The 12,295-nt window shown below is 40.5% G+C and overlaps 1 protein-coding gene across 5 annotated transcripts in view; it reads left to right on the top strand.

The window, feature by feature from the left end:
• DDR2 (discoidin domain receptor tyrosine kinase 2) overlaps positions 1-12,295 on the top strand; it is a 172,604-nt gene that overhangs the window by 88,096 nt on the left and 72,213 nt on the right. The window contains exon 1 of one of the 5 annotated variants that reach the window (XM_043450692.1): positions 1,873-2,175. The exons of 3 other annotated variants lie outside the window; for them this stretch is intronic. In XM_043450692.1, the coding sequence (XP_043306627.1) occupies positions 2,167-2,175 (9 nt within the window). In that variant the 5' untranslated portion in view covers positions 1,873-2,166. Of the gene's footprint in view, positions 1-1,872; positions 2,176-12,295 lie in introns of those variants that run through there. One more of the 5 variants, XM_043450684.1, reaches the window with a different exon arrangement.

Here is a 12,295-nt window from a genome sequence, read left to right as displayed (position 1 = left end):
AAGACCTGCGCCTGGCTTCTCCACGTGGCCTGGGCTCCCTTATTGCCTGGCAGCGCATTCGCAGGGCAAGTCTGTGAGAGAGCCCAGTGGATGTGGGTTACCTTCTGGGGCCCAGCTCTGGAGTTTCACAGCCGTCACTCTTCCTGTTTTAATTTTGTTAGAGGCGAGGCACCCTGTTGAGCTTGTATTCAAGGGGAGGGAAATAAGATGCCAGCTTTCCATGAACACATGACTGCATGTCACGGATTTGTGGACACGTTTGAAAACCATCACAGAGATTTTCCAAATAACTTCACTCTGGTTTAAAGAGATCAGTTACTGAGACAGACGGGGCCTAAAGCAGGTGTGTGTGCCGAGTTTGAGGAAAGAGAAGCAGGAGGCCGGACCAAGGGAGGCAGTGTCGTCAGAGAACCCATGCTAGCCTGGGTGACCAGAGGCCTGGCCCTGCCTCTGACCAGCTGCTGCCCACACGGAGGCCTCTCTGCTTTGGGGGCTGATTGACCTTCCTTACCTTTAACCGCAGAGGATTGATGCAGTTGAGTTTTCGGGTACCTTCAAGCTTTTGTGGCTGTGAGTCCATAATTTTGAGGACTGATATCTTTATTTCATAACCTCTAAAACCTTCTGACAGACCGTCAGTCAGCCCTCCTGCTAACCTTCCTGGGCTCAAGCTTGCCTCCAGGCAGCCCTCTGCTCCCCAGGACGTGGGTCAGGGGCCTGAGGAGCCTGGGTAGAGGGTGGGATGGGGTAAGAGAGTGAGGGAGGCGGGGTGGGGAAGGTGCTCAAGTGGGGGAGCCTGGAGGTCAGGGTGGAAGTAAAACACCCTGGTGGGGAGCCGAGGCTGCTGGAACTTGTTGAGATTGGAGGCTCTGCCGGCGGATTCAGCAGGCCGGGGGTACTGAGCTTCTAACAGAGCCTGCCTTCACTTTGTATCAACCTTTTCCCTCCCTCCTCCTAATCTCATGAAGGCACTCTTGCGATTATATCCTTGGAAAGGATGGCAGACAGATGCTGTCCCACCGTGGACGTTCTGTGGTCCCTCTGCCCCGGGCAGGGGGAGTGTCCTCGCACAGGGCTCTCACTCAGCGACCTCTAGCTGTCTCCATTTTACAGGTGACAGGGTGAGGAAAGCAAAGCTCTCTTCTAACGAGGGCAGGAACACGGCTGGCTGCGTCATCCCCCTCTGAGCAGCGGGGGTCACCTCGGGTCATCTGGGGAACATCCTGTGTGCTTAAACACTTACAGACTGGGCCGACCCAGGTCTTTGGCTCAGCCCTGAGCAGCTACGTTTTGAGAAGCAAGAGACTGGGACTCCCAGAGGAAAGTTGGGAATGAGGAAGACATCAACAAATCCTTGGGAATCAATATAAAACAGGAGGACGTTTGGTACAGTGAGGGGGTGCATGTGTGTGTGCCTCTTCCTCTGCCAAAACTAAGCTCATTTCTGCATATTTGTTTGCTGAGTATGAAATACTCCAAAGATTGCGCTTTTTATTTGTTGAATCTGAAATGAAAAATGACTCAGCAGAGAGGAAAACAAGCCTTGAATGCCCTGAATGGCCCCCTGAACGAAAATCTATGGCCGTAGAGCATGTGGCTTCTCATCTCCCCTCCAGGCTCTTCAACACACACGGGGACAAGTATACCATGCCCAACTGTGCACACAGTCCACCTCAGATTGGTTCCTGTTTGGCCTAGGTCCCTTTATCTCATTTCCCTTCCCACTCCAGCCTTTCCAGGGCCCCCACCCCTTCCTACAGGACGGTCTACCCGAGTTTAGGTGGAGGGGCCCTGGCCGCAGGCCATAGCTGATTTTCTAGGAGGGCAGGCACTTCCTATCTGGCTCCTTTCACAGGCTCAGTGTAAAGATCCCTCAGGGAAATCTGAGACTTTTTATTTTTCCATCAAGTGGTAGTCACCTCAGATTATCTCTAGCTTTTGGACCTGGAAGGATGGATTATCTGGGAAGAATGACCATCTGCCAAACCAGATGTTACCTGCTTGGTACACAAGCTGTATTCCTGGAAAGTTGAGTATAAACTGGATTTAGGTGTACTGAATCATATTCTGAATTACTGGAAGGATTTTCTATCAGAGGAACTTAGCAGCAGATCCTTTTGTAAAGTAAAGCAGTATTTTGTAATGTGGAGACTCTCTCCATGATTTATGACTTTGGTAAGTAGATGGAACATTTTTGTATACTGAATGTTATTTTAAATGTACTGTGTGGAAACTTGTTATTCAAAGGTACTCAGCACCGAAGGCTTGTTCAAAGAATTATTGTGTAGTGTGGATAAACTTTTCATGATTTATGAGCTTGGCAAGTTCAGACGTATCTTAAAGTGGGATATACCTCTAGCTCTGCTTCAGAGAAAAAGGTGAGTTTTGCTAACAATCAGATTTGCGGGGGAGGGGGGGATGAGAACTCTACTATCTGTCAGTTATAGTCACTTCAGAGGGACTTGGGAGAAATAGAAATAGAGGTACTCAAATTTTCCATTTTTTTTTTAGGGCAGGAAATCCTAAGGGTGGCCTTTTTTGCCTACTTTCCGTGTTATCACCAAGGGGAAATTATGGTGCTATTTTTTCCAAATAAATGCAGCTAACTATTATAGCAACACTTATGAAACTGTTTCTTTTTATATTAAATCTGTATCTTCTGAATAAATATCGTCTATCTACCTCTTCATCATCTCTTGTCTGTCTACCATCTATCAGTGCTATAGCAGGAAACAGACACTGCAATATGGCTTGTGTAGCCCTGGAATCTGTTGCTCCACCAGCACAGAGAGCCTCCCACCCTGAGACCCCTCGGTGTGTGAGCTGTGTGGCAGACCTCAGCTTCTTGTACACCCTTTCTCTCTCAGCAGCTCAAAGGTCGCTTCAGCACTCATCTTCAGGGCTCGATCTTCACTCACTGTCCTATTGGAGCCCCAGAGTAGAGCTTGCGCCTGGGAATGTGGTTTGACTCTCGGCTCAGCTTTATTGAGCTATAAATAACATACAGCGTTGTGTAAGTTTAAGGCATACAGCCTGCTGATCTGATACATTGATATGTGGCAAAATGATCATCATCATAGCTTTAACTAACATCTTCATTCTGGCATATAATTTCCTTTTTGTGGTACGAATATTTAATATCTATACTTTGGTATAAAATATAGTATTATTAGCTACAACCACCATGCTGTACATTAGATCCCCAGAACTTATTCATCTTATAACTGTAAGTTTGTACCTCTTGATTAATATTTCTCCACTCTAACCCACCCCCTTCCCGTGATAACTACAACTTTGTTTCTCTGAGTTTGGCTCTTTTAGATTCCACACATAAGTGATAGCATAAGGTAGGAAATGGTCCAACATTAAAAAAAATTTGGCTGCACCCTGTGGCACGTGAGACCTCAGTTTCCCAACAAAGGGTCAAAGCCACACGCCCTCCCTTGGAAGGTGGAGTCATAGAAGGCAGAGTCTTAACCGCTGGACCCCGGGGAAAGCCCCTGGTCTAACTTTCTACGGTAGTTGTGAAAGAAGGGGGTTACACTTTCTCAGCTGTGTTTAACCGGAAGCTGCAAGAGACACAGGGCTGACCAGGAGGGATCCCTCCCTGCAAAAAATCTCCACAGAACAGGATGGTATCAGGCAGGATGTGCTGGTGACTCGCCCTAAACGGTGATGTGGTCCTGACTGTTTCAGAAAGAGGCCTTTGGAAACTCACCCAAGTACAGAAATAACTTGTAAAAAGTTTGATTCTAGTTTCTTTAAAAAAAAAATTCCTGGTAGTTTCTGGCTATGACCATCACACTCACATCTGCCTAGCCTTCCATTTACTTCCCCGTTTTCCTGATGGCTTGGACCCACAGCCTGTCTCAATCCTGGGGTGGGCAGTCCTGCGATGGAGAGTCAGCCATCTACCACTGGATCTGGGAGGTCCTGAATCACGGCTCCTTTGGAGTCAGTTTGGAGTGTTCCAGCCAACTATCCAGCTTGGCTAGGGTGGGGAATTTTGACTGTCAAGAGGGAAGTGGGGTTTTCATTACACAAACATATGCTCTCTGAACTATATAGTCTTTGATGTTCCTGGAAACTATTGGGCTATGGGTGAAGTAGCCCTGGCCAAGGAGTCAGAGGAACTGGAAGAGTCTTCTGTCTCTTTCTAGTTTTGTGACCCAGGCAAGTTAGAGTTAATCGGATTTTGATATATAGGGAAGCAAGATCCCTAACTTTAAATGACTCGTGATTTGGCTTGAGAGACAGACATGTAATTCAGCATGATGAATGGGGTCCAGCAGCCAGGTCAGGTAAGTCTACCTAGGTTGTGAGTGAAGTGACTTCGGCTTTTACTTTCCTACTTTGTGAAGGGGGGTGGTAATCTTTCCTTTCAGGTTTGTTGTAAGGCTTGATGATGATTCATTTGTAAGTTCTAAAAAAAAGAGAGAGAGAGAGAGAGAAAGGTTTAAGTAGCAATTTGCAACTGTTTTTTCTTCTACTCTATCTGCAAGATATAATACTAATAAATAATATCTCTCAATACCTCAAGTGATTCTCAAAACATAAGATAGGTCACCCCATACTTTGAGTCTGTCGGATGTGCATAGTTGGTTGGTTAGCACCCTGAAGGTTCTGATAGACTGCCCCAAGGAATATTTTTGTTTTTTTGGTCAGAGAAACAAATGTGAATGACGTTAACAGGGGACATATTTTGTTAAAATCAAAACATCACAAATAAGACTAAAGTTTCCCTTTGATCTTCATTTCCAATCTCCAATGCCAAACACCACGATCTCTGAGGGAATTACTATTTTCAGCACTTTCCTTCCAAGATTCCTTGCTCCGTACTCATGTACTAGCCTATTTTAGCACTAGAGTGTGCCCTAGTTCGATGGTGTTTAACTTTCTAGATCTTTTATGTATATATGTGTATATATGTCTGTAAGTGTGTTTTGATATCCATAGAAATATATAGTGTGCTTTATATATGTCTTGAATCCTGCTTATCCACCTAAAACCATGTCATGGACATATAACCATGTAACGACATATGGTTCTAACTCATACTTTTAAACTATTGATTAGTATTTCATAGCAGGAATATGCCATAGTTTCTAGCACTCCCTTATTGGTAGAACATTTCCAAGTTTTGTTACTTAAAAAAATATTGTACCCACGTGTTCAAGGATTTCAGTTTCTCTACACTCTTGTCTACAGTTGTCTTTCCTTTATTCATTTTTGATAATAGCCATCCTGACAGATATGGGGTTGATTTCTTACTGTGGTTTTGATTTGTATTTCCTGATGGCTAGCAAGGTTGAGCATTTTTCATATGTCTCTTGACCATTTGTATGTCTTCACTGGAGACATGTCCATTCAATTCCTTAGCCCATTTTCAGGGATTTTATTAGTGGAATTTTATTTTATTTTTTTGCCCTCAAGTTGTATGAGTTACTTAGGTATTTTGTATATTAGTTGCTTGTTGGATATATGGTTTACAAACAGTTTCTTCTACACTGTAGCTTGCCTTTTCATCCTGTTGATTGTTTCCTTTGCTGTGCTTTTTGGTTCAATGTAGTTTCACTTCTTTATTTTTGCTTTTTTCTGCTTGTGCTTTTGGTATCATATCTATGTTGTCATTGCCAAGACCACTATCATGAAGCTTTCCCTCTATGTTTTCTTCTAGAAGTTTTAAAGTTTCAGATCTTACATTTAATTCTTTAACCTACTTTGAGTTGATTTTTGTGTATGGTGTAAGATAAGGGTCCAATTTCATTCTTTTGCTTGTGAGTACCTAGTTTTCTTAGCAGTATTTGTTTAAGAGACTCATTTCCCACATTATATATTCTTTGCATCCTTCTTGAAGATCAGTTGGCCACAGCATTTATGGAAGACTGTATGGAGAGTCCTCAAAATTAAATATAGAACTACCACAGGACCCAGTAACTCCACTTCTGGGTATTTATCCAAAATAATTAAAATCAAGACCTTGAAGATACTAGCATTCCCCATGTTCATTGTATTCACAGTAGCCTAGATGTGGAGACAACCTACATGTCCACTGACAGATAAATGGATAAAGAAAACGTGGCTTACACATGCAATGAAATATATTTAGCTTTAAAAATAGAAGCAGATTTTGCAATATGCAACAGCATGAATGAACTTTGAGGACATTTTGTGAAGGGAAAAAAATCAGTCACAGAAAAAGTAGTGCATGATTCCACCTAAATTAGGTGTCCCAAACAGTGAAATTCATGGAATGAAAGAGTGGGATGGTGGTTGTCAGAGTCTAAGGGGAGGAGTGGGTTTTTCTGATGGCTCAGATGGTACAGAATCTGCCTGCAATGTAGGAGCGCTGAGTTCGATCCCTGGGTTGGGACGATTCCCTGGAGAAGGGAATGGCTGTCCACTCCAGTATTCTTGCCTGGAGAATCCCATGGACAGAGGAGCCTGGCAGGCTACAGTCCATGGGGTCACAGAGTTGGACATGACTGAGTGGCTAAGACTTTCACTTTCAAGGGGAGGGGTAAATGGAGAGTTATTAATCAATAGGCATACAGTTCAATTATGCAAGGTGAGGTAAGTTCTGGAGATCTGATACAATACTATACATATAGTCAACAATAATATGTAGCCAACAATAATATGTTATACACTTAAAAATTTGTTAAGGGTAGGTCTTATATTAATTGTTCTTACCTTGATAAAATAAAAAGGGGGTGAGATGGGGGATTGGGAGGGATCTCACAGGAGAGGGTATATGTATACTTATAGCTGATTCACACAGTTGTACGACAGAAACCAACACAACATAGTAAGTAATTATCCTTCAATTAAAAATAAAAATTAAAAAAAAATGCAAAGCACTTCTTTGTGGCTACATCATTATGCACCTAAGTAGATCTTCTCTAGGATAAATAATAAATGGAATGTATAGATCAGAGTCTATGTTTTGCATAGTTTGCATGGTTTGATTTAAATTATCTTCCAATTTATAAACCCAGTGGCAGAGTATGGGTCTCTATTTCTCCACACTATTGCCAAATTTCATAGTTTCACACTTAAAATTTTTGCCAGTCTGACAGATAAAATTGGTACTCAACTGCTGCTGTTTGTTTTTCTGATTCTAGTGAGGTTGAGTCCTTTTAGATGTTTACTGGTACTATATTGTTTCCTCTTTTAAATGGTTTTTATTTACTTGGCCCATTTTTCTAGTCACTTTAAAAAATGATTTGCAGAGACTCTTTATACCAGAAAAATGCATACACATTGTTTTGTTATAGAATTTCAAGTATTTCTTTTGGCCTGTTGCTTGTCTGTTAAGTCCGTGATGCCTTTTATCTCAAAGATGTTTTGAACTTTGATGAAAGCATTATCATTCTTTTTATTTGTAGATTTTTCTTTCTATGTCTTATTTATGTAGGTTTTCTTCTTGCTCACAGCAGATTCTCAATATTTTCTGGAAATACTTGGATAGTTCTGTTTTTACGTTTTGGGCTCTTTATTTTTGTGTGAGATATGAATATACCTTTATTTGTTTTTGAAAAGGCTACTGAATCATCTGAAACTTTTCACTGATTCTAAATGCCCATTTTCTTATATGGAAAGTTCCCACTTATATATGTATTTTTCTTGTGTATATGTATATGAGTATTGCCTATTCTCTTCATTGTCCTATTTATCTATTTCTTTGTCAATCTCATATTTAGGGAGGCCTTTCCTGATCATCTTACCTGAAACAACCCTCATTCATTCTCCATCACATTACTGGATTTTATTGTCTTCATGGCATGAATATCTCTTTAGGTTTCTTATTTATTTATTTGCTAGTTTGTGTATTATAAGTACCATGATAACAGGAGTCTTCTCTGCCGTTTTAGCACCCAGAACAGCACCTAATAGCCTTTCAGAAAATAGTTGCTGAATGAATGAAGGCCAATAACTTTTTATTTTTAAAGTTTGAATACATTTCTTGTTAAAGGAATTTGCACTGTTAACCAAAGAAGCGGGTAGAGAAGGACCTTCCGTCTTCTTGAAATTCTTTCATGTATGTTTATGGGTTTTATTCACAAGTCACATTGCTTAAATTTTGAACCTTTAGAAAGATTCATTCAAAGAGGCAGAAAAGGGTGATGTCTGTTTATAGTAAGTTTTGGGGATACTTCCTTTTAAGGTATGGAATTTAGACTAGCCAGATACAACAACTGAATATGTGGCTTAAGACAATCATTAATTCATTCTGCAACTATTTATCCAGCACACTGATAAGTGCCGGGAATGCAATGGTGAATAAAACAAGGAGCTTATAGGGGTGCAGGCACTAATTAGACAACCATAGCAATGGATATATGATTATAAACTATGATCCTTTCTATGTAGAAAAATTACATGATGCTTTCAGTACATGTGCAATCAAGGGGGTAAGAGAATATTTCACTGAAGAAATAACCATTTGGTGGTGATTTGAATCACCGAGAGGACTGAAACTTTTAAATAGAGGTCCTAAGGAGGCAAGGTGAAAAAAAGAAATGAAAGAAGTCTGAATGTAACTAAGTAGAAAGGTTGAGCAGGAGTGTAGCTCTGGTGAAGTAGCAGAGGTCTGATCAAAGGAGAGTGTAGTATGATGACAAACAAAGACAAAAACAAAACAAATGCAACAAAGCAACCTAAGTAGCTTTTGGAGTAATGCAAACCCTGGCTTCCTGCATGAGCTTTGATGCCTGTCAACTGTGTAACCAGATCAGTTTTAACTTCTTTCTGCTCAGTTACTTTATTGATGAAAACAAACCTGGTAGAGTGACTGTAAATATTACATGAGATAGTCCTTGGCACATGTTAGGTATTTATGGGATAGTACTTCTAGGCTTATTAATGGTTCTTTTGTGTTTGTTACCTGCTGGGCACCCTAATTTAAGCAAGCAAAGCAGAAATAATCACTGGTATTGGGGATTCACAACCTGAACCAAGTAAAACTTTCCAAAAGAAAGTTCAGTCAATACTTTTGAACAACTTGTATGCAGAGTACATCATGAGAAACGCAGGGCTGGATGAAGCACAAGCTGGAATCAAGATTGCCGGGAGAAATATCAATAACCTCAGATATGCAGATGACACCACCCTTATGGCAGAAAGTGAAGAAGAACTAAAAAGCCTCTTGATGAAAGTGAAAGAGGAGAGTGAAAAAGTTGGCTTAAAGCTCAGCATTCAGAAAACTAAGATCATGGCATCTGGTCCCATCACTTCATGGCAAATAGATGGGGAGACAGTGGAAACAGTGGTTGACTTTATTTTTGGGAGTTCCAAAATCACTGCAGGTGGTGACTGCAGCCATGAAATTAAAAGACGCTTATACTTAGAAGGAAAGTTACGACCAACCTAGAGAGCATATTAAAAAGCAGAGACGTTACTTTGCCAACAAAGGTCCATCTAGTCAAGGCTATGGTTTTTCCAGCAGTCATGTATGGATGTGAGAGTTGGACTATAAAGAAAGCTGAGCACTAAAGAATTGATGCTTTTGAATTGTGGTGTTGGAGAAGACTCTTGAGAGTCCCTTGGGCTGCAAAGAGACCCAACCAGTCCATCCTAAAGGAGATCAGTCCTGGGTGTTCATTGGAAGGACTGATGCTGAAGCTGAAACTCCAATACTTTGGCCACCTGATGCAAAGAGCTGACTCATTTGAAAAGACCTGATGCTGGGAAAGACTGAAGGCAGGAGGAGTAGGGGACAGCAGAGGATGAGATAGCTGGATGGCATCACCGACTCAATGGAGATGAGTCTGAGTGAACTCTGGGAGTTGGTGATGGACAGGGAGGCCTGGTGTGCTGCAGTTCATGGGGTCGCAGAGTCAGACACGACTGAGTGACTGAACTGAACTGAACTGAAGTTCTGCTTAGTTCAGTTAAAAACCATTTTTGAGCATCTACTTTGTACAACATATAATGTTTTCTTTTGAGGATACAAGAACAAATGATTTGCAGCTAATGATTAAATGGGTAATTTTATAGCAATGTTATGGAGGATCTAATAGAAACAAATTCAGTGTGTGAGGGGAATGAGGTGTAGGAGACATTCCTTGAAGGAAGAAGCCTGGGGAAGGTTATGGAGGGGAGAAAGTAATAGCCAATAATCCACAAGGAAGGTGTCATGAAAGAGAACTGGAGAACTGTTCTTCAAAAGCTGCAGAGAGGGTAGTTACCCAAGGCAGTGCCCCCAATAAGCTATTTGTAGCAGGACATCCTGAATCACGGTGATGGGTTAGTTCTAGCTTATAGCCAAGACCGGTGTCTCCAAGCTCTGCCTGTGTGTTTCTCTTCTGGGCATGTTTGTTTGTGGACTCATTCATGGAAACGCAGTGTTCCGGCTGCCGGCAGTGAGTAGGCACTGAGACGTATTTGATCTCATCTACATCTATGCCGTAAAACCATGGTCGTCACGTCTGTGGATCACTTTCCCCTGCCCCCTACCATGAGGCCACTTTAGTTTTTTTGTGTTTGATCAGTTTTGGCTGTATCCTCTTCAGTCAGAACTATCTGTATGTATGTATGTGTGTATATATCTATATAACCACTTGGGGTGGGTCAGAGTTCTGTTGCCTAGAAAACATCATAGAAAGCTTCTGTTTCCTCAAAAAAAAGCTCGTGTTTCCTCTTAGCTATGTCATTCTCTTATTTACTGTGTTCTCATTATTGTCCATTAAAATCATATTCATCCTTTAAGAATCTGATCAGACGCTTATTTCCTTATGAAACCTCCTCTAATCACTCCAGCTTAAAGGGAGTTTGCCTCCCTTTATAATTTCACATTATACAGTTTTCTAACAGTGGGTCCAGTGTTTGTTGACTAATAGTGTTACCTGGAAGAAACTGTCTTTTTTAAAATAAAGTTTTTATTCTTGAACAGTTTTATATTTGTGGGATCATTGCAAAGAGTACATAGATTTTCTATTTACCCATTACCCAGTTTCCCCTATAATTAACATCTTACATTAGTATAGTAAATATGTCATAGTGAATGAACCAATATTGACACATTATTATTAACTAAAGTCTGCACTTCATTCAGATTTCCTCCAAATGTCCTTTTTCCAAATGTCCTCAGTTTTCTCCAAATGTCCTTTTTCTGTTCCAAGATACCATCCAGGATGTCACGTGTTACAGTCAGGCATCATGACTGCTTCATTTCTCTTAGCTGTGTCAGTTTCTCAGACTTTCTAGTCTTGGGTGACCATGACAGTTTTGAGGATTATATATTAGGAATTTCATAGAATGTCCCTCAATTGGATTTGTCTGATGTGATTCTCATGATTATGCTGGAGTGATGGGTTCTTGGGAGAAAGACAACAGACCAGAGAGTATCTACATAAATTATTTAGAATTCTTTTGCATGAGAAAATTTGTTTATTCTCCTCCATTTGTTTATTCAATCATTTATTTATGGGCTTGTAAATATTTATTTTATGTCTTGAGTTATAATGCAATACCACTTTATCCATTTTGTTGCATAAATTGCTCCAGCTTTGGCCATGGGGACTCTTTCTGTTGGCTTTGGGTTCTTTTACCATATCCCCATCATTCTTGTGTGTGTATATATTCTCAACTTGGGGCACTACAACATTCTCCACGGTGATCGTATTTCCTGCCTCAGCCCTGAAATGAGCAGTTTCTCCAAGGAACCCTGGTTCCTTTTACTGGAGAATGGTATAAGAAGTGAAGATCTGGGTATCAGGTTTGCTCATTGCTATTGGATGTCATTGCTTCTAGGCACTCTCATAACAAGAAGATAGATATATGGGTATGTACTAACCTGTGTGTAAACATCTATAAATATTTCCATATGTGACCATTTATATCTCTATTAAGCTAAATATGAGTTCATACTGATGTCTCAACTCTAATCCATAACCACATGGATTATTCCAGGGGAACTTGAGCTTCAGGTACAATTCCAGAGCTAATAAATCAGGATAAATATTGACCTTACATCTTTTGAAAGGTAAACACATTAACATCATTGAATGTTTTTCTTGGTTTAATAGTGGAATAAATATTACAATTATGAAAATATTGTAAAAGTCAGTTTTACTTTATCACTGTTCACAATTTGGGTATTTATCTTGTTAAAACTTTTACCCATCTATAGTTTTGCTAATTTTAATTCCATGAGAATTTAATCTAATAGGGTCTGAAAGTTCTTATATTACCTAGCTATTGAATGTCCCAGAATTTGAAAATTTTTATATTTTGTGACAATTCAGTGTCCCATTTAACGATCAAAGTTCATGATTTAAAATTCTAAATATAG

Source organism: Cervus canadensis, chromosome 2 (assembly GCF_019320065.1).
Source record: "Cervus canadensis isolate Bull #8, Minnesota chromosome 2, ASM1932006v1, whole genome shotgun sequence".
NCBI classification, from domain to species: Eukaryota; Metazoa; Chordata; class Mammalia; order Artiodactyla; family Cervidae; genus Cervus; species Cervus canadensis.
Note: the sequence above shows the minus strand (reverse complement) of the source record. Positions and strands in the feature narration are given on the sequence as shown.